This window comes from Notamacropus eugenii, chromosome 5, assembly GCF_028372415.1.
Source record: "Notamacropus eugenii isolate mMacEug1 chromosome 5, mMacEug1.pri_v2, whole genome shotgun sequence".
NCBI lineage: Eukaryota > Metazoa > Chordata > Mammalia > Diprotodontia > Macropodidae > Notamacropus > Notamacropus eugenii.
The window spans coordinates 193,912,993-193,936,402 of NC_092876.1; the positions used below are offsets into that span (position 1 = coordinate 193,912,993).

Genomic DNA, 23,410 nt, shown 5'->3' on the forward strand with positions numbered 1-23,410 from the left:
CTCCCCTCTCGCCCCGCCAAAGAGACTCTCTCACCGACCCCCGTCACCTGTGGGTGGAGGGACTTGTGCGGCCACTGGAGATCCCGTCCCTGAAGCCTGCTCGGATCTGTACCTCTCGGTGCCTCGGCCGCGGCAGGTCTGGGCTGGGCTCCGCGTCTGCAGTGCGACGGACCTTTTGCGAGAGGTTTGCAGGTCCCTCTGTGGGTGGAGGGACCCGCATGGCCGCTGGAGATCCCGTCCCTGAAGCCCGCTTGGATCTTTTCCTCTCGGTGCCGCGGCCGCGGCAAGGCTGCACTCAGCTCCCAGTCCCGGTGCCCAGTCCGCAGCGCGAAGGACCCCCCGCGAGAGGTTTGCAGGTCTCTCCAGAACAGAAATCTCCCTCTCTCCAATGTTCCGTGGCCTCTGGGTGCAGAATTCGCCGTGAGTTACTTCCCTGTAGCCAGTTCTATGGGTTGGGGGTTCGGAGCTATGTGTATGTGTGTCTTTCTACTCCGCCATCTTGGCTCCGCCCCCTGAATGTAAACTCTTTGAGGGCAAGGATTTTTTCCCTCTTTTTCTAGTGCTTAGCACAGTCCCTAGCATGTAGTAGGAGCTTAATAAATGCTTATTGAATTGGGTTGAATGATCCAGATTTACTCTAGTCCTTTGAACCTTTTCAAAGGCTGCTGAAAGAGCCTTTGATGACCCTGATTTTAAAATTTGGAAACAAGCCTGCAGCAATATGCTACTTCCTCCCTTAAGTGTGGTTCCTAAATTTGGGGGCTGGTTCTAGGTCCCATGTAGGATCTTGATGGGGGGCAGCTAGATGGTGCAGTGAATAGACCACCAGTGCAGGAGTCAGGAGGAGCTGAGTTCAAATCTCACCTCAGACACTTGACACTCATTAGCTTGTGTGACCTTGGGCAAGTCACTTAACCCCAAGTGCCTCATCCTGGGTCATCTCTACTCATCCTGCTGAATATCTGGTCATTGGATTCAGAGGGCTCTGGAGGAGAAGTGAGGCTGGTGGCCTGCATAGCCCTCCCTCACTCAAAACAAAGTCAAGTGCAAGTCATGTCATTATTTCTCTGATGGCATGGTCTTCTTTGGCAATGAAGAACGAACACATTAAGTAACACTAAGGACCTGGATATGTTTCAAGTCTTTTTACAAAGGTTTCATATAAACAGTGGTGGAGTATAAGTTGGCATTTTTGGTGTTTGCCCTCATTCACCTCTAGGATAGAAGCTATCATGGCCTTAGGTCAGGGACTGTATTTCACCTTTCTTTGTGTACTCAGTCCTTAGCACAATGCCTGACACATGGAAAGTGCTTATTAAATGTTTGTTGACTGATTGGTATGTTGCCCTTTTTTAGAACAGTATGGAGAAGTCAAGTCACATCTAGGGTAATATAAATATTGAGAGTAAGGTTTTCCAAATTGTGTTCTGCAAAACCTTTTTTTTTTTTTAGTGAATGGAGGGAGGGGCACTTTAGGAAGCATCAGAGTAGCAATATTTTTCCCTCTATACATATCGAAAATAGTTTTTTCTGTACTATATTTTTCCTTGTGAATATAGGTTTAATATTTTTAATATTTTTATTTTACTTCAAAATTATCCCTAACCTTGTGGAAGAAAGCATTTATCAGTTCTATGAATATATTTCAGATCTCCATAGGAGCTATTCACCAATTGATAAAATAAGCAAAGGATATGAACAGTCTGTTTTTAGAGGAAGAAATCAAAGCTACCAGTAGTCACATAAAAATGCTTAAAATCACCAATAATTAGAGAAATGCATATGAAAACAGTTACATAGTATTATTTTATTCCTATCTGATTGGAAGTGACAAATAATGGAGGGAATATTGGAAAATAGTTAATGCTAATGCACTTTTGGTGGAACTGTGAACTGGTTCACCCATTCTGGAGAACAAAATTGGGCATACCCTTTGACTCAGCAATGCTGCTGTGCTACTAGATCTATACCACAGGGAGGTAAAAGAAAAAGGAAAAGGGGATACATACAAAAATATTTATAACAGTTCTTTTGCAGTGGCAAAAAATTGGAGACTTAAGGCATACCCATCAATTGGGGAATACCTGAACCAATGGTAAATGAATATAGTGGAATACTATTGTACTGTAAGACATGATGAAGGGGATGGTTTCAGGAAAAAACCTGGGAAGACTTAAGTAAATTGATGTGAAGTGAGTGCAACGAGGAGACCATTGTACACAGTAAAGAAAATCAACTGTGAAAAGACTTAGTAACTGATTGATAACAATGGTCCACCACAACTCCAAAGAACTCCTGATGTAAAATGCTATTCACCATCAAATCTTGTGGGGTCACAGGGCAGATTTAAGTATATTTCTTTCTCTTGCTTTCTTTTTGAACATTGCTGATGCAGAAATATGTTTTTCAAGACTTCATATGTATGGTGGGTATTAATTTTTTGTCTATTCTATGTTTAAAGAGAGAGCGATGAATATTATAGTTGTAGGGTACCAGTGTATATTTGTTACAATTTTAAGGCAATGTAAAGTTATTGGTATATAGACTTGTAGACTGGAAGTAAATGTTATTGACAACTTTATTCTCAAATAAACACCTCTGTAGGAACTCAAACTTACTGATTCTATGGAACATGAAACTTACTATCTGAAAGGATATTTAGCCTTTAGGATATTTAGCCTTTTCAAAGTAGCTAAAGATTTTTGTCTTTTATTTATCAAAAAAGACCATCACATTATGTATTTGTTTTAACACTTTAAACATTTACCTGTCACATGGCTCATGTTGAGGTAAGATTGTTGCAAAAATTGCATTTTTTAAAAGTTTTTTTAAAAAAAATAAAGCAGCAACAATAAAGGAAAACTTTTAAGTTTAAGAAACAAATTTCTAACACCACTGAATGATTGCTGTCATTTAAATTAAGCCACTAATCCCCATGATGGTCTGTGAATTATAAAATTCATAAAAATGAAAATTTAGAAAATAGATCAAGACCTTTAACCAAGCGCTTAAATAATTTTCCCATGAAATTTGGAGTACTTTACTGAACTACCTACAAAGTTACTCTCTTAAGGATGTATGATTTCATGTCTGTGGATGCTCCTTCTAGTAATTCAGATTGTAACTCCCCTACATCTATTTTATTGAATTTTAGTCATCAAAAATATTAATCACTTAATGGTCAGCTCTCTGGTGATGATCATCTGTGGAGTTAGCTGGTCTTCAAAAATGTGTATGTGGGGAGAATTAAGTGTAAAAAGACTGAAAAAGTTGATGGTGGAGGTTTATAAAGAGCTTTGAATGTCAAACAGGTGTTTATATTTGATCCTGGAGGTAATAGGGAATCACTGGAGTTTATTGAGGTGTGGAGGAGGGGGAGTTGACATGGTCAACCCTGGGCTTTAGAAAGATCACTTTTAACAGCTGACTGGAGGGTGATTTGTAGTGGAGAGAGACTTACGATGTCAAAAACAGTCAGCTGGCTATTGCAGTAGTCCAGGGTCAGAGAAGGGGGTCTGTTTGAGGGATGTTTCAAAGGTAAAAATCAACAGGCCTTGACAATAGATTGGTTAGGGTGGGTGAGAGATTGGTTAGGGTGTGAGTCTGGGTGACTAGGAAGATGGTAATACCCTCAAAACTAGTAGGGAAGTTAAGAAGACAAGAGATTTTGCAGAGAAAGATGACTAGTTCACTTTGGAAAATGTGTTTAACTATCTGTGGGATATCCAGTTTGATATGTCTAATAGGCAGTTGGAAGTATGGGACTAAAGGTCAGGAGAGAAGGTAGGGCTGGATAAGGAGGACTGCGAATTGTCGTCTTAGAGGTGATAATTGAATCATTGGGAGCTAATGAAATCACTAAATGGTATAATAGAGGGAAAGAGAAGAGGGCCCAGGACAGTACTGTGGGGGACAGCCATGGTTAGTTGGCATGAGCTAGATGAAGATCTAGCAAGGAAGACTTAAGAGCAAGAACTCAGGTAGAAGGAGAACCAGGGGAGAGTAATTTTCTGAAAGCCTAGAGAGAAGAGAATGTCAAGAAGAGGGTGATCAGCAGTTTCAAAGATTTCAGAGAGTTCAAGAAAAATGAGGATTGAGAAAAGGCCATTAGTTTTGGCAATTAAGAGATTTGGAATTAGTTGTGAAAGGTCACACTGGGGGTAGTTGTTAATTGATATCAAGTTGGAAGGTCATTTCCAAGGAAGTGCTCTGGGGATCAGTGTTTGACCATGTGCTGTTTAACATTTTTATCAGTAACCCAGATAAAAGCAAGTATTACAACTTTATCAAATGTGCAGATGACACAAAATTGGGTAATGTAACTAACACTGAATTATAGAGATAGGATTAAAAAAAAGATCTTATCCAGAACCTGGCAACTAGTTGAAAAGGATGAAATTTATGAAAGATAAAGTCTTACATTTGACTTCAAAAAAGCAACTTCAGAAGTCAAGATGTGTCCAGCATGGCTTGACAACACTGTAACATATCTTGAGATAGATATTAGTGGACTATAAGTTCACTGTTAAGTCAGCATGATGTGACAGCCAAATAAGTTAATGCCATCTTGAGCTTTACTGAGGGTCATAGCTTCCATGAATAAGCAGTGATAATTCTGTTGTCAGAATTTTAGCAAGATCACATCTAGAATAGTTTGTTCATTTCTGGGCATGAGAGTTTTAGGAATAATATGGTGAGCTAGAGAATATCCAGAGGAGAGCAGTGCTGTATGAGGATCAATCTGAAGACTATTCGGAGGAGACTCAGGCCTACTCAGGTGCAAGTTGCAAAGATACAAATTTATTATTGATGTATGAGATGGTATCTTAATAATTAAAAATGGAATGGAATGCCTCAGGAGGAAATGCGTTCCTCTTTATTGGAGTCCTTTGTGCAGAGGCTGGATGACCACTTGTCAATTATAGTAGGGATTGTTTTTCAGGTGTAGGTAAGATAAAGTGGCCACTAAGATCTGTTTCAGTTTTAAAACCCTGTAATTCTATGAAATCATTCATTTAATTTTGTCCTGTTAAAACCCAGAATATTCCTTCTAATTTTCAGTAATGAGAACAAATGACCAAGTCCAATGAGCCAACAACTGTGCTTGCTATATACAAAGCTAACTGGAAAGCCCGAACAGAGGTAAATAGTGTAGTGAATGGATTGGGGGGAAAGGTCAGCTCTGTTGACTGCCAAACTCCTCCCATTATACCCTCTGCTTCCAGAACATAAATCCCGGCACTCTCAAAAGTTTACCATATACATAGGGGACATAATTTACACATATATAAGTAAATACAAAATAGATATGAGGTGATTCTGAGAGGGACAAGCAGCCCAATAAATGCTTGCAATTGATTCCGGTGGTACTAGGCCTGAATGTATTCTCTGGTAAACCAGCCCTGGATGGGTCCCTGTGTTTAATTCAACAAACATTTATTAATTGTCTCCTTCATGCAAGACACTGTACTAGTCTAGATACTTGGGAATACAAAGGCAAGTAAAACTATACCTACCTTCCCTCCCACCCCAACTTTCCCTTCAATCCACTAAGCTCTATTCACCCTTGTTCAGTCCTTCCAGTTTGCTTTGTGTATGTCTAACATAGTTGTTGGCTCATTGAGCTGTTCATCTGTTCATAATTACCAAAAATGAGAGGGAATATTACATATTCTGGATTTTAAGCTTGGACGTCTTTTACAGATGGGGAAGCTGAGGCTCAGTGAGCTAAGATGACTTTCCCAAAGTCACGAAAGCAAGCAGGGTTTGAACCTCTGTCCTCTTGACTTCACACCTAGCGTCTTTTGTATTATACTGCATTGCCACTCTGGGCAAAGTTACTTTTCTTTTAGCAACTTTTTTTCTCAGATTTTTTTGTTTTTTTGTTTGTTTTTTTTAATGTGATAAGAACCAGACTCTTAGTTGAAAACAAAAGCTAATGTGTTAGAGGACACACAGGCAGCTAGAAAGAAACATACCACCAAACTTTTAGGTTGAAAACAAAAACGTCATGAACAGAATATACCGTATTAGCTGACATATGACCCAACACATGTATTTTTCATGTGGTTTTACATTTCAAACCCTTCCCTCTTCCAGACTTTCCTATTACTGTTGAGGGCACCACTATCCTCCTAGTTTCCCCAAGCTTACAACCTAGGAGGCATCCTGGACTTCCCACTATTTCTCATCTCCCATCTCCCCTCCCCCCACATCCAAGCTGTTGCCAAGACCTGTCAGTTTCACTTCTGTAACATCTCTAGAATAGTCCCCTTCTCTCTGATACTGCCAATATCCTTGGGCCTTTTAATGGAAGCCTCAGAGTGGATTGGCTTTCACCCACAATAAATTCAGATTTTTGTAAGAGAAATTTAAACATCAAGTTAATGAATCATTAGCACAGTGGCTAATTGTCAGCTGCAGAGTTCCACAGGCTGGAGAGCTTCAGAGGATTTGCTCTTACAAGTCAGCTGAATCAATTAGTGAACCTAGATGTAGATTTCCCTTCTCTTTTTAGGTGACTGAATTGGGAAGTTATGCGTACTTGGATTTATAAAGATGATTTTCCTTTATAGGCAGCTCCCTGTTATTAGTAAACAACAAGTGAAAGGGTAAAATTTTTCAGAGATGAATTTGGTCAACTGGATTTATGCCCCCTTCTCATAACCTCTCTGTTTCATGTGCAAATAGGTTCTACCTTTTAGAAAGACCCCTCCCCTCAACCTAAAGGTGCACCAGGATTTAGCTAGCAGCCTTCTACATTATAGTAATAAGTAAACCTAAAGGGGCCAAGATTTCCCAGTGCATCCTGGGGTCATCTCCAGTCATCCTGAGGAATATCTGGTCACTGGATCCAGATGACTCTGGAGGAGAAGTGAGGCTGGTGACCTTGCACAGCCCTCCCTCACTCAAAACAAAGTCAAGTTCAAGTCATGTCATCATTTCTTTTATGGCTTGGTCTTCTTTGGCAATGAAAGCAAATAAGTAAGCCACAGCAATTGGTGAAGTTAAGATGTCACCAAATAAAAGTTCTGGTTAAGGCTCTATGAGGCTCTGTGGCATAATGGATAATAGCAGAAATCAAATGGAGAAGAAGCTTTAATCACAAAGACTTAGGATGACTGGTTAAAAAAAACAAAACAGCTCATGCCAGACTAATCTTTTCTTTCTTTCTTTCTTTCTTTTAATAACAAATGCAAGCAGGGGAGATGTATAGGTGTAGTTTATATTTTTATATATGTATATGTATGTGTGTGTGTATACATATACACACATATATGTATATATGAAATAGCAAAGAATTTGCTTAAAGTATCCCAAGCTGTTCTTATGGAAAAGATGGAGAGATGTGGACTAGATGTGTGGCTCTTGAATTCCTTATTTTCTTTTAACTTTCAACTAAAAGACCACCTCTTCTATAAACCCTTCTCTGATTTCTCTTCAATGGTAAGTTCTCAGATCTGCCTAGATTACTTCATCTTGATCTTTTCTTTTGTCCTATCACTTCTTATCTTGTACTTTTTTGTGTGCATGTCATTTCCATCTTTTATATTGTAAATTCCCTGAGACTATAGAGATTTTCACTTTTATTGTCTTGAACCCAGCACACTTGGTAAATGTTTATTGAGCTGGATAGAATTGGCTTGTTCTATTCTAGAGTAGTGTGTAGTATGTCATTTATAGGATCATAAGATCAAAAATTCAAAGCTGGAAGATGGAATCTTTTAAGTACACAGTCCAACCAACCTTTCAGAGGAAGAAATTGAGGCTCAGAGAGATTAAGTGCTTTTTGGGGAGTGACCCCAGGTCTTCATGTCTGTGTCTCCCAGTTCAGCACTTTATTCATTAGGTCATAGTGCCTACTCCCAAGTGATGGACCATCCAGATGGCCTAACTATGGGCCTAAACCTACTTTGCTTCCATGATCAGACAAGATCAGATATTTTCAGTGATATAACTTCTCTTGCTTTGTCTTTAAAATTAGGCAGTTGGAATAGATGAGGTGGCTTCTACCTCTCCATCTGTGGCCTCATGATCTTATGCTCTTTCACAAAATGCTGACTCCATGGTGAACATGCTGACTACAATAAACTAAAGAGAATGTTTAAGGTCACACATGAACGAACCTTAGGGGGAATGTTGGTAAGAATACCTGTTAAAAGTTAAAAGGGCAGTTATCGAACCTAATCACAGAAGTGTATTCATTTATGGCATTTGAGAAACTGGCTAAATTCTGGTGTCATTTTCCAGAAGAAAATACAAATTAAAAATGAGCATGTCAGTATTCACTAATAGAAAAACCTTTGTCACTTAGTATTTTTTTTTCAAGCATGTTATAGAAAGGGCATCAGACTAAGACCAATTACTGTGGTCTCAGTCGCTTTATTTCTAAAATTAAGTACTTTGAATACATTTTCTCTTGTCCTTTCCATTCCTAAAGTTCTACGATTCTATGAATTTCTAACCTCTGGAGCTTTATGGCAAACCCAGAGTAATTGTTCAGTAGTATACTTTCTTTTTGATATTGAAAATAGATCTTTTGTAGCTGAATGGTAGGTGGAATGACAGCTGTCTTGTATGGTATTGAATCTTTTACAGTGGCGGTATAGAGGCTTTATTAGTATAGTAGAGGATTAAGAGGAGATCCTAATACCTAGAATAAGCACAATTGATATAAAAATATTCAATGTGATCTTTAGGATTATCTCCCCCCCTCCCCCTTTTTGTATTCTAGTACAGTTGTACTATTTAGCAAACTATGGCCGTATTGAATGAATAAATCTATCAGTAGACTAGGGAGAAAATTAAGTATTTTAATTAACATGTCTACTTTCTTATGTTTTAGGAAATTAATAACATTTTTAAAACCGCTTTTAGAGAGTTGTGGGATGTCAGTGATTTTTAAAATGAGATTTTAAAATTGAATGGTTTTCTTAGTTCTTACTTTTAGATTCTAGTTAAATTTTTTTTTAAAGAAACAAAAAATCATTATTTCCACAAAATTTTTGGCAGTTTGCTTGGGAGATATTTGCATGAAACTTATTTGCTCTTTCATATGGAGTCATATTTGAAAGGCTTATGTAAACCATATGGTATGTTTTTATTTGACTAAAGGACTTAGAAGAAAATGATACACTAATTTGTAAAGCTCCCTAAGGACAAGGACCATTTTGTTTTTATCTTTGTTATCCTCAGCATCTAGCACAGGGCTTTGTCATATGGTAGCTGTTTAATAAATGCTGCCTAATTTGAATTATCCGCTTCCTATTAAATAGTTCACAAGAAATGCAGTAGTGAAAGCAATGGCTATTTAAGAAGTTCAGAAAAGTCTTAGGTGTACTTATCAAAAAGGGAAGACTTGTTTGGATAATCATAATGTGCTCAATACATGTATATCCACAAATAAACATTTCTTTGTTGATCTGAATTCAGTTGACAGTTTTGTAAATTAATATTTTTCAAATTTCAGATGAATTTTTATTTGTATTGGCATGTTGTCTGCTTAAAAATATAAAAATTTTTGTTTCCACAGAAACCTGCTAATATTTTAGTTATGGGTGAAGGTCCTGAGCGAGGAAGAGTAAAAATTGGTACGTTATATCTTTGTTAAGTCACAGTGCTTCACATTTTTAGAGCTTTTAAGAGGAGTTATATTAAAAAAATTTTTTTGTAATGATATGTGTGTATTCATATATGATAGAAATAATTTTTAAACAGCATTTATTCAGATTGAAATTTTTTTCACATTCATGAAATGTACCAGATAAGCCTGGAGACCAAAGCATTTTTTTCATGAAGCAGCCAGTGAATGTTTCCAAAAAAACCTATTCCTTCATTATATGTAACCTGTACAGGTTATTTAATGTAGAAACTAGATTCACCTCTACTCATATGACTAGTTAGTGCTAGCTCTCATTATCTATTGTGTGAGACAAAACATGTACCAAGATCTGTCAGTTCCATTCATCCAGGGCAATAGAATATAAATGCACTTGTTTTTCTGTAGACTAAGACTGGATTAAAAGCTGCAGTTTCTTGATAAAAGTCTATTAATCAGCTGTTTATGCCTGATAGCTTAAAATAGTAAATCCTAAAGCAGTCTATCATTTTTTTTAAAAAAATACTGCTGTGAATTTTTGTCTTTTTGAAAGCAAATAAATAACACAAGCATTCTATACTCTGGGATCTATATTTTTTTATAGCATTATTTAATTAAAAATGAAATAACAATTCCATATATTTCTTGATGATCTGAAGCTTAAAGGAAAGAACAAATGTGTCATTTGACTCTCATTTTTCATTATCATTTCCCTAGTCATGTTAGTCATATATATTTAAGCTATTTTATGTTTTTGTACTAGGAAATAATGATATGCTTTCACAAAATTACATTAAATTTAAAGTGGGAAGATGAGTAGACTTGTATATCAAATTTAATATTGTGGTTTGCGGAATTCTGTATCATCTGACAGGTTCTGCTCTACAAAAATGTGAGCTTCTCATGCTTTTCACCCTCCTTCACCTCTCTTTCCCCTGTATAAGTCCTTGATATTTCTTCTCAGTTGATAGTTTTTTATCAACTACATACATCCTGGCTACACAATCTCAATTTTTGTGACTAGTCTAGACTGTGCAAATTTTTGATCAAATGTCCTCCACAGTAACTCCCAAATCACATCTTTTGGAGAATAGGCCACTAAGCATCTCTTTAGACTTTATAGATAACTGAGCATCAAAGAAGAAGGTGTCTATCAAATTTGATAAAATTTAAATGTAAGCTTCTAGCAAAGCTTAAGAAATGAGAGAATCTGCCAAGCAATACTTTTTCTAACAGAGCTTAAGAAATAGAAGAGAACCTGCCAAGTAATACTTTTACATGTACTCCTTAGTGTGAGATTTGGGGAGACTTTACATAAAATATTTAATTTCTCTAATTTGGTGTTATTAAACTTCTTTTTAAGGTAAAAGTTCTTCAGGAGGTATGGAGGGTGGAGAAGTTAATGTATGCTGATTGACAATTTGAAAGGAAGTGTTACTTTTATCTGTAATTGTCTCTTGAAATATGATTACGTAAAATTATAATCCTTTGCCAGATTAGTGATTACTGTATTCTCTTATTCAGATAATTTAAGTACAGTATAAAAATGCTTCCTTTGTTGAAGAGTTCAATTAGGAGAGAAGCTAATCTTACTTAGTAGTTCTTCAATTTTAAAGAATACTGAGTTAAGCTTGAAACTAGTTAATAGATGACATAGAAGTTATTTCATATACACTTCATGCACATAAACTGAATTTCAGATCTGTCATAAATGACTATGTAATGACTTTTGAAAAGTCATTTAATGACTCTGGTTTTCAGTTTCTTCTTTAAAATTATGGGGTGGAACTGGATGATCTTTGTGATCCCTTCAAATTTTAAAATTCTATGATTTAGTCACTTAAATCTAACATAAATCCATGGAAGAAGCATCAGTGATGACATTAAAATACTCTTGCCTCTCAATTATCCATGCTAGTAAAATGGGCACAAACAATTTAAAGTAGCAGATAATTCATCCATCTTCATCAGAACTGTATGCCATTTCCTTACGGTTGTCACCGACTTTGTCTTCAGTAACACCAAACCTATCTTAGGATCATGGCTGTTTGCCTCTGTGTTGGCAAATTAGATGGAAACCTGCTTATGAGAGGAGGTAGGGTCATATTTACCAAAGGGAGCAGGACCATGGACCTAATCTAATCAAAGATCTGGGTGACAATGAATAGCACTCAAGGTGTACAGATATATAAGTTGGTTGTATAAGGAACCTCATTAAGAAATAGAAGTTTTATTACTTCAAACTATTATTCTTTTGCATGAGTACTATAAAATGTTGCACAATCAGTAAAACTTAGAATCTATTTTCTTAATGTTAAAGTGGATTTTTTTGTTTTGTTTTAAATTTCACAGCTGACATGGGCTTTGCACGATTATTTAATTCACCTTTGAAGCCTTTAGCAGATTTGGATCCAGTAGTTGTAACATTCTGGTACCGAGCTCCAGAGCTCCTTCTTGGAGCAAGACATTATACCAAAGCTATTGGTGAGTAGAATTAATTAAAAATTGCCGCTTAGCTATTACTCTTGTGAAATAGTCTTTAGAATCTAAGAGTTGGAAGGGACCTCAGAGGTCATATAGTCCAAGCCCATCCAAAGCATGAATCCTGTCTACAACTTTACCAACATGTGATCATTCAAACCAGCCTCTGTTTGAAGACAACCAGTGACAGAGAATTCACTCTCCCACCCAAAAAAAGATCATTCCATTTTTTGGACAGTTCTAATTGTTAGGAGAGTTTTCCTTATGTTGAACCAAATTGTTCTTTCCTATAATTTCTACTTGTTGGTCCTAGTTCGGCCTTCCAGAGTCAGAGAGCAGGAAGTTTAATCTTTCAGTTATTTAACTGCATCATTTTGGAAGGGCTAAGTAGACAAGATGTGACAGATGAGATTGGAGAAGATATTCCATAAATATTATATGGCTTAACAAAAGACACATTGGTTCAAGGAGGAAGGAATTGGAAACCATAAATAGGAACCTTCTATTGGTGTTTGACAACATAGACTGAAGAGTACCGTGGGATGAGAGCAATTAGGTATGGTAAACTACTAAGTGAATTATTTTGAAGTCTGTAGTTGAAGTATTTTAATTTGATTTGTATATTGACTGGGAATCACTGGAAAATTTTGAGTGGAGAATAAAATGGGCAAAATGATGTGAATAAAGTGATCTCAAATTAGTATGCAAAACATAGAAGATATTGGAAGTGAGGTATATGTTGAGAAGGAAGCTACCATAGGTGATCAAGGGCTTGGGACAAACTACTCCCTCTTCCCTTTTCATTTACCTACCTCTTTTTATCCCCTCTACATTTTGCTTTTATCCATCGAGCCTAGCTTAAGCAAGTCCTACATATTCTGATGTCTCTTCTGTGCCATGCCCTAGACTTTGGAGCAAGACTCTAATGTGTTATATTTAAAAAAAAAAACAGTACCATCTGCTTTTCTTTTATGCAGCCATATTTTATAGCATCATTATGTAGATTTCTTAATTGATTCTTTAAAACTATTTTAGGTCAATTTGATGTATAATTACCATATAAATTATCACTTGATAATTTCTTAGTAAGGATGCCTTAGAGCAACCTTAGAGTATTCTTAAATTCATGCTGTGTGAAAAGATCGTTCAGAGATAAACGTTTAGAACATGACTTACTTTGACCAAAGGTGTTCTCATTTGAAAGTGTTAACTGAGCTTGGTGGCTGTTTGGTGTGAAATGCAAAAATTGAGAAATTCATTTATTACTGGGAAATGGAAACCCAGGCTCATATCAAAGATGAACTTTTTGCATCACTGATAGGTTTTCTTTCAAGAACAGGTAGATGATAATTCGTATACTTCCAAATCCTATTTTACTGAGGGTAACAATATGGTTAATCTTTGACTCTGAGAATCTCCACAAATTTTATACTGGGGGCTATAATTAATGTAGCTAACTTACTTGAAAGTAAGCTTTTGAAAAGTTTCTTCTTTCACTGATTTGCATCTGAATATTTTTTTTAAAATTTAATGCATATATTGGCCAAAATATTCCAGTTTTCCTGAATTTGTTGTGTATCTGTTGCATGCAGTGGATCACATATTGCCTGCCATCTTCATTTTTTTAAAGGATAAGTCGTTTCATCTTTTCCTATTTGTGTTTCAAAAATTTTTTCAGTGGTAAATCCAATAGGTAGACTTTATACATTAGGCAATAGGAAAACAAATATGTAGTTGAAATTTTGCAAAAAGTTTACAGTGTAAAAAGAAAGCAGTCACCTTGACACTCCCCTTTTAAAAAGTGATTTTGTTGCCATTTGAAAAGCAGCTCCCAGGGTGAGATACACTGTAACTGAAAGGAACACTTTGAAGTGCTATATGCTTTTTGAGAACAGGAATACTGTTTCAGTAAATATTTGAAGTTGGAACTTGATCTTTTCCTACTGGCAATAGGAGTTTGCTAATTAGAATTAATGGCAGAGCAATGATTGAACTTTTCAAATGATCAGGGAGACAAAAATGATGACATAATCATTTCATCACACAAAAGTGACCTGCCTATTTTAAAAAAGTATTGATTAATTTTAATTTTGTTTTATTTTTAGTTGTCACTTCAGATATAAGGGTCTTTGAAACCAGTTTTATGGATGTGATTTTGGTTTTGGCATAAATAACTTCACTCAAATATTCTAAATTTAGACTGAGGCTTAGAGTAAGACTACTGGGTCGGAGGGAGGGAGGATAACAGGATTTAAAATATGGAGTTTAAAATTAATGTAATTTCGTGGTGTTTGTTGTCCATAAGTTAATTGTTTAGGAATGACTATGCTTTCCTTTTTTTTTTTTATAAAGAATCCTTCCCTTTTCTCCACTCACCCCTCCAAAAAAAACCAAAAACAAAAACCCAACATTGCATTTTCTTTTGGAAAGATCCACTTTATTTTCCTCCTTTCCTTTTCTTTTTCTTTTTCCTTTTTCTCTTTCTTTTTTTTCCCTTAAAGATATTTGGGCTATAGGGTGTATATTTGCAGAGCTACTAACTTCAGAACCAATATTTCACTGTCGACAAGAGGACATCAAAACTAGTAATCCTTATCACCATGACCAGCTGGACAGAATATTCAATGTAATGGGATTTCCTGCAGGTACATATTGCATTTTTATCGCTCTTATTTAATTTTAGATATCTGCATTTGATAAGATTTTTTTAAAACAAAAGTTAAACCAAGTAAAGCATAAAAGCTATTTGTATAGAATCTTTTGTTCAAAAGGTTGCACAAATATATACCATAATATATATTTAGTTTGCATATTAAATGGTGATCTGGATTTGTAGAGGGAATAGGGATAGAAGTTGTTTTATTTGTGAAAAATGGCAAAATATTTTAAAGATTTTTATTGCTTTATGGACCCCACTCTTAATGGAATAAAAAGGAGATCACTGCAATTTGAGGTTCCATGTAGGAATAGGATATAGTAAAGGTCACTATAGTTCAAGGCCTCAGAGAGGTCTTGAGTTGTACTTTCATATTTTCTAATATTAGTATGCAGTAAACACTATCAAAGTATTCATATATTGCCTTTCTTTGAAATGTGTTCTTTTCTGTTAGTCTGTTCTCCCACTTCATATAAGACAGAGTAGACACACGATTTATTGTTTTTCTTCTCAGAGGGAGAAATTTCACTTACCTTTGGTCTCATAGGAAGTCCTAAGCAGAGTTGGAGCTAGAGTTAAGATTTTCTATCTCCACATTCTTTACAGTATCTATAAACTTATGCTGTCTAGTTTTTCTGAGGGAGATGGACCAGTAATAACACAAACAACTATGGTATATGCTCAACACCTTGCTAGGGGCTGTTTTAAAAGAAATATGAGAGAACTGTCCTTAAAGGGTCTACTTGAAAAAAATAAGACCTATACTAGAGCAACTAGAGAATATTTATAAGGTTCCCCCCCTAAGCATTTATTTTTTTGCTATAGGGAACCATTGTTATTTAATTAGTATAGAAAACTTCCTGGTAATGAAACCCCTTCTATCAATTCAGAGTAGCAACTGGTACACAATACGCAGACTTACAGAGGCCTGGAGCTCTGAGAGGTTAAGTAAATTGCCCAGGATCATACATCCAGTCTATGTCAGAGGCTAGACTTGGACCCAGGTCTTTGAGGCTGGCTTTCTGTCACTTAGCATGGGTGCCATGTAGTCTCTCAGCATCATAAACACAAACTAATTTATAACTAAATGTGAAATTATTATGTTAAACATACTATAATTGTTTAGAGGGCAGAAAGTACTATAGTCCTGGATTAGTCACAGAAGACTTCCTGGAAAAGATGTAGGCCTTATAGAAGAGCTAGAGTTTGAGTAGTAATAGTGAAGTCATTAAACTCTAGGAGAAAAGCATTAACAAAGGTCCAGAAACAAGAATGAACATGACTTCTATGGAGTCTGCTAGAGTAGACCAGAAACAGCATGAACTATTGAAAAATAATGATAAATTGGATAAGTGGGGGGGGAGATCAGACTATAGAGAGCACTGAAAGCCTGCCAGAAAAGTTTGAATTGATGTAATCAGGGGAAAAAGAAACTATTACATATCCCTGAGCAGGGAAGTGACATGATGAATGAAAGAGTAAATGATTTAGGAAAACTAATTTTGACAACACCATATAAGATATATTGGGTTGAAGAAAGTTGGTGGGTTTTTTTGTGTTTTTTTTTTTTGAGAAGCTATCTAGGAGGTTGTTGGAGTAATCTGTTTGTAGTAATGAGGGTCTTAACTAATATGATAACAAAGGAAATGTAGATAAAAGGCAAACATGAGGCATCTCAAAAGAATTGATTGGACTTGGTAAATTGTATAAAGAGGATGAAAGAGAAGAATCAAAGTTGATGCTAAGATGTCTAACTTTAGAAATAGGAAGAATGATATTAACAAAGAGATAGTGAAGTTGGGAAACTGATGAGATGGGGATTTTCATTTTAGGAGTAAATGTAAATAAAGAATGCACATTCACCGTTTTCAGTATTATAGTTTAGTAGGAAGTTGTAGTGGGAAAATATTTGGTCCTGAGGAGTAAAGTAAAATCATCTCAACTATATATTTATCTATATCTATCTATAGGTAGATAGATATACATATAGATAGAGACATATGTGCTAAAGGTGCTGTTAAAGTGTTTCATTGTACTTAATACAGCACTATATATCCAGTGTGCACTTAGTAAATGTCATTTGGGCATAGCTTTCTGAGCAACTCTTAGGCAAAAAAAACCAGCAACAGCACAAAACCCCAAACTGGCTAGATAAGTAGGACAAATAGATGCTTTGTTCCTTAGGAATTCTACTCTAGGTAATAATTTTCTTCACCCAAACCATTTTGTTTCTAGGACTTTTGAGATATTTTGGTTGAGTCTGAAAGTAAAATTCATATGAGCATAAGTTTTACAACATTTACTTCTTAATAGTTACATTACATTACTGTGAAAAAAGATGTATGTGATAAAGAATGAGATAAAGAGGTGAAACCAGATCATTAGAAGCCCTGGTTTCAAGACCGGACTCTGCCACTTATTATCTATGTAACCTAAGGCAAGTCACTTAATTTTCTGGCCTCGGTTTCTTCATGTGTAAAATGAGGTCCCTTCCAGCTCCAGATCTTTGGGCATGAGAATTATGAGAAAATTTTGTTACCAGTTTTAAAAACTACAAAAGAAGAATAACTTTCACTTACCTTTGAGAAAATTAAAGATGGGACCAACAAAGTTTAGTTCAAAAAGTGAAATTAGATGAATTATGCTATGTGGCATAATAAAGATTGGGGTGACATCTTAAAATAGAGTTGACCACTATTTTGTGCACTAATAGTAGGAAGTTGAGCATATAAAATTAATGAATGTACTTCACAGATAAAGATTGGGAAGATATAAAAAAGATGCCTGAACATTCAACATTAATGAAAGATTTCCGAAGAAATACGTAAGTCACAGAAAATGCATTTTGTTGCACGGTTTTATTTAATATGAAGTCCTATCATTTTATAATTTCCATGTAATCAAAGTATGAGGTCAGACATCACCCAACACCAGATTATTCATAATACTAAGCCCGTTTGGTGTCCTTTAGATTTTGACAAATGGTTGTTGTCTTGGTCTTTCTTGAGTGATAATTTTTAGAATGGGAAAATTTTGATATCTCAGGGCAGAAGATCTCTCTCTCTCTCTCCCCCCACATATATGAATAAATGTCATTTTGGTGGATGGAAAAATAATTTTTAAAACTAAAGATAAACTAAATTTATTATTAACAACTTTCTCATTCATCAAGATAATAATGTATACACAATGAATAATGAACGTTTATCTTTCATGTGGGGAAAATATTGTGTGCCAATAATTTATATGTGTACGCACGTCTTAACTGGCATCACTGATTGGTAAAAGGGAAATATGATTACAGATCAAACAAACGCTATGGGGGCAGTTAGTCCCATAGAGCAGTATTATAGTATATATGCTTAGTCAAAGAGTGTTGCAGTGTGAAATTTTTCTTGGAGTTTGCTTATAATGTTTATAATTGGCAAATGGGTGACTCAGTGGATAAAGTGTTAGACCTGGAGTCAGGAAGAGACCTGAGTTCAGATGTGATCTCAGACCCTTACTAGCTCTGTGATCCTGGACAAGTCACTTAACCTCTGTCTGGCTGTTTCCCTATCAATAAAATAGGACCTACTTCAAAATATTGTTGTCAAGGTAAAGTCAGATAATATTGGCAAAATATTTTCAAACCATAAAGTGCTATCTAGCTGCTAGCTCTTAAATGTATTAATGATGCTGATTAGGGGCAACCTTATGTGGAGTATTTCTGTAGTTTAACTTAATTACAAGGCTGAGATAAATTTTTGAGAGGTAGGTTTGAAAATTCTAAGAGTTTTAGTGTAAAATTGTGTTTAAATAATGATTCAGTGTACATTATGTATTTTCACCTTGGTTAAATACATAAATATATGCCACATTAATTAGAAGATGACTGAAAGAGATATTGGATGAAATATGAGTTTGGATTTTATGTTAGTCTTTACATGAATATAACTATTTTCATATACATCATAATAATCAAAGTTAAAAAATTATTTATTCTTTTTTTTTGCAATGTAATTGAGTCTCAACTTAAGTCTGATATGATTCTACATCTTACAGTGTTTCTCTTTCAGATATACCAACTGCAGCCTTATCAAGTATATGGAAAAACATAAAGTTAAACCAGACAGTAAAGCATTCCACTTGGTAAGCCCTGATTAATGGCAATCATAATGAAACTGCCTTGGTGCATAATGAATGACTAGTTCATCTTGGGGCTGGTCTCTTAGAAGAAGAGCTCATCTGTGTGCCTAGTGCAGCATATGCTTCAGAGCACTTACTCTTCCTGGCTTATGGGGGCATTTTAACTAGTCAGAGTTTAATTATTTTACATAGATTTCCAGTGAATAGTAACTCAGATACTTTTTGTTGTTTTATTTGTTTTGCAGTTAAGCACTTTAAAGAACTGCTTACAGCATTTTATAAGTATAGTTGAACCCTGGTATAATTATGCTGTTGGAAAACAAGGATGACACTGACATTATGAAATTTCATTATTATATTAAAAGAGGCATCATCCCCCTGTATGTGTAGCATTTGACTGATCTATGTAATAGTGCAGTGATTCATGATGGAGTTATATTGTACTTTTTACTACTGCCAATTCCATATTTTACAGTATGTTTTGTCACCAATACTAACTTTGTCACATTGGAACAGAAGCTTTATGCAATTGGACTCCAAAAATATGCTCTTTGAAATGCAAAAGGGAATCTTTGGAAGATAGTTTGATTTTTTTTTTCATTTTCTGACTTATTTTTATACACTGTACCATCATGTGCTCCTTAACAGTTAAACAAATAATACTAGTAGTTCTTTGAAAAAATGTCATTTTCATGCTTACTCAGCAAATATTTCTAATAATAACAACATGATGATTACATCTTGTCAACATTTCAAACTGCATTTCTTACTTTCCATAGGACCAGTCTACTTTGATCTCAGTAACAGATTATTACAACATATTTAGAGTTAGATCTAAATTGTTAAATAAATTTATACAAAATGAATCTGATTTATAAATATAAAATTAGCAGGGTCATGAACAAGTTCTTTAAATATTGGTAGGTTTGTGGATTGTTAAAAAAAAAAACCTATTGTTTGCATGAAAAGGTATTTCAGAGGAATCTAAACTTGTACTTCCTTGCAACTTATTTCAAGAGAAATGAGATATTTGTATCATGGGGTGACCTAAACTGATTCTGTCACTCCTTGGTTTATCCTAAATAATGCCAACCAGTAGTTCTTACATAACTCCATAAGCATTTTTGTGCATTCTTAAACTGTTTTAACTAAGTGATACCAGTTTTCTTTATACCTGTTAGATCCTTAGTCTCCTTTGCTGGATCATCATCTTTCCACCCAGTTTGTGTGAGTGTCTCCCAAGGCTCCATCCTTGACCCACTTTCCTTCTTGTGTGTCAGCATACCTGCCAAATTGGCTTTCTTGCTGTTTCCTACCATTTCATCATTTCATCTCTAACCTTGGTGCCTGGAGTGCCTTCTTTTCTGTCCTTTGACTCAGAATCCTTTGCTTCTTTCAGGACTCAGCTAGTGGCTCCCCTACTACAAGAGGCCTTTACTGATGTCCCTAGTGGCTATTGCTTTCTCCTGTATTGTGGCATAGTGGAAGAATACCAGCCTCTCAGGGTCAAGAAAACCTGAGTTCAACTTCTGCTTCAGACTCATATTAGCTATATGATCCTTGGCAAGTCAGTAAATTTTTCAGTGCCCCAAGCAACTCTCTAAGGCTGTTATTTGTAAAGCAGGTGCTGACCTGTAGAGATAGAAAGACAGCCTTCCCAGAGCTCCAGATACTCAATGGAGCCACAAATCTAAACCAAACCCCACTTTCCCCTCCCAAAAAACCCCCATCCTATTTATTTACTTCTTGTATGTTCCAAGTAGCCACTTGAGAGCAGATCCTATTTTTTTGTTTTGTTTTGATGTCCCCTGAACCTAACACAGTGTCATATACTTAGTTGGCACTTGATAGATGTGTATTTATCTTGAGTTTATGCTGCTAGATCCAGAGGTTCTATTGTATCTTCCTATCTCCTTCAGCCCAGGGGGTAAAGGTAGAATCCATTAAAATAGCAGCTTTTAAAAAACTCAGTCAAATGATAGCACTCCAGCAAGCATTTAGTATTGGGACTGTCTGTGTGGACATCTTTCAAGTCCTTCAGCTGGGCAACATAGCATAAGAGGATATTGGACTTGAAAAGAAGCTTTAGGTTCATTTCTTAGTTCAGAGTCAAGAAGCACTAGATAATTACTAGACACATAACCTTAGGGTCAGTCACTTCTCTCTGGCCCTACATTTCTTTATCTGCAAAGTGAAGATCTGCCCCATAGATCAAATGAGACAAGAGATGTAACAGTGTCTTAGAACTACTTTGTGACTGCAAGGTACTACATAAATCTCAGTTATTATCTTCTCATATTAAACCTCAAGGCAAGTGAGGTTTATTAGATCAGAATTATAATAGAACAGATCACTGAAAGTACAAGGATCTTCTGTTTACATTTTTCCTAATGGATTCAGATTTGTTCTCAAGTTTATTAAATATTTATTTAATGTTTGTCATCTTTTAGTATGTTTGTTCCTTCACATATCACTGATTTACACTAGTTTATTATATCAAAATCTAATTACTCTTCCTTTCCAAAAAAAGTTATAAAAGTTAAAAAGTATTTTAGTATGTTTTAGAAAATGCTAGAGTCATGTAAGTATATGTATTTTCTTTTTTTTTGTTTGTTTGGTAAGATAGTTGGGGTTAAATGACTTGCCTAGGATCACGCAACTAGTAAGTGTCAAATGTCTGAGACTGGATTTGAACTCAGGTCCTCCTGACTCCAGGGCCAGTACTTTATCCTCTGCATCACCTACCTGTCCCAAGTATATGTATTTTCAAAGAATTTTATAGTTATAAAGGAGCTCAGAGATCATATAATCTAACCCATTGATTTTACAGATGATAAATCCTAAAGAAGGGTAATGCCAAGGAATGTTTAAATTATTGAACAGATGTGCTAATTTTATGTGCCAGCAAGGTTAGGCTTAAGATTCTACAAGCCTAAGCTTTACCAGATGAGCAGACTGGTTTTCCAGGAGGCAGAGGAGCTAGAGACCAAATTGCCAACATTCACTGGACTATGGAGAAAGCAAAGGAGTTCCAGGAAAACATCTACTTCTGCTTTATTGACTAAACTAAAGCCCTTGACTGTGTAGATCACAATAAAATGTGACAAGTCCTCAGAGATGGGAGTATACTAAATCATCTTGTCTCCTGAGGAACTTCTATGTGAGTCAAGAAGCAACAGATAGAATTGAACATGAAACAGTTAATTGGTTTAAGATTGGAAAAGGATTTGGATAAGTCTCTATATTGTCATCTTGTTTAATAAACTTATATACAGAGTATATCATGTGAAATGCTAGCCTGGATAAATCAAAAACCAGAATTAAGATTGCCAAGAGAAATGTTAATCTCAGATATATAGATGGTACCATTTTGATGACAGAAAGTGAAGAGAAATCAAGAAGCCTCTTGATGAGGGTGAAAGAGGAAGGTACCAACCTTATGTGAAGTTTGATATAAAAAAAAAAACAAACCCAACATCTGGGAAACTTGTGCCATCGCTTCCTGGCAAATAGAAGAAATGGAAGCAGTGTTAGATTTTATATTCTTGGACTCAAAGATCACCGCAGACAGCAACTACAGCCATGAATTTAAAAGACATTTGCTCCTGGGAAGGAAAGCTATGGCAAATCTGGACAGCATAGCAAAAAGCAGAGACATCACCTTTCCAGCGAAGGTCCCTGTAGTTAAAGCTATGGTTTTTCTGGTAGCAGTGTATGACTGTGAGAGTTGGACTCTTAAGGAAAGCCAAGCACCACAGAATTGATGCTTTTGAATTGTGGTGATAGAGAAGAAGACTTTTGAGAGTCCCTTGAAGAGCATGGAATTAAAATCAGTCAGTCCTTAAAGAAATCAATTCAGACTGTTCACTGGAAAAATATAAGATGAAACTTAAATACTTTTACCACATAATGAGAAGATAGGACTCATTGGAAAAGACTGCAGTTGGGAAGGATTGAAGACAAAAGAAAAACTGAACAGCAGAGGATGAGATGAATAGATTATGTCATGGAAACAGTGAACGTTAACTTGGACAGATCTTGAGAGATGGTGGAGGATAGAAGGGCCTAACATGCCATGGTCCATGGGGTTACAGAAAGTCAGACATGGCTGAATGACTGAACAACAACATAGTTAGTATGTAGCAAAACTCATATTAAACCTAGGTTTCCAGGCTCCCAGTTGAATATACTTTTTGTTACCTGTAATTGCATTGGACTAATAGCTTGTGAATTTTGATATATTTCTGTTGTACAGATAGGCACCTTTTGTGTTCAGATGTTGTTTACTGAAAGACAGTCAGGCCTTCTGGTCATACGTCTTCATTCATATGGTTCAGAGTTATATGTTAAAACTTTTATGACTTTTGGTTTCAGCTTCAGAAGTTGCTTACTATGGACCCAATAAAGCGAATTACCTCAGAACAGGCTATGCAGGATCCTTATTTCTTAGAAGATCCACTTCCTACATCAGAGTAAGTGATTGATTTCTTATCCCATCAGCATGACAAGTTAAAAGGTTTCTTGCATGTTTTCCCCAGTCACCCCTC

At 35.8% G+C, this 23,410-nt stretch overlaps 1 protein-coding gene across 4 annotated transcripts in view; it reads left to right on the plus strand.

Annotated features, from left to right (window-relative positions):
* Positions 1-23,410, plus strand: part of CDK8 (cyclin dependent kinase 8) — a 148,826-nt gene that overhangs the window by 119,958 nt on the left and 5,458 nt on the right. For all 4 annotated transcript variants that reach the window (XM_072611765.1, XM_072611767.1, XM_072611768.1 and 1 more), the window contains 6 exons: positions 9,533-9,590; positions 11,951-12,082; positions 14,581-14,724; positions 17,490-17,559; positions 18,794-18,866; positions 23,238-23,335. In XM_072611765.1, the coding sequence (XP_072467866.1) occupies positions 9,533-9,590; positions 11,951-12,082; positions 14,581-14,724; positions 17,490-17,559; positions 18,794-18,866; positions 23,238-23,335 (575 nt within the window). The remainder of the gene's footprint in view (positions 1-9,532; positions 9,591-11,950; positions 12,083-14,580; positions 14,725-17,489; positions 17,560-18,793; positions 18,867-23,237; positions 23,336-23,410) is intronic.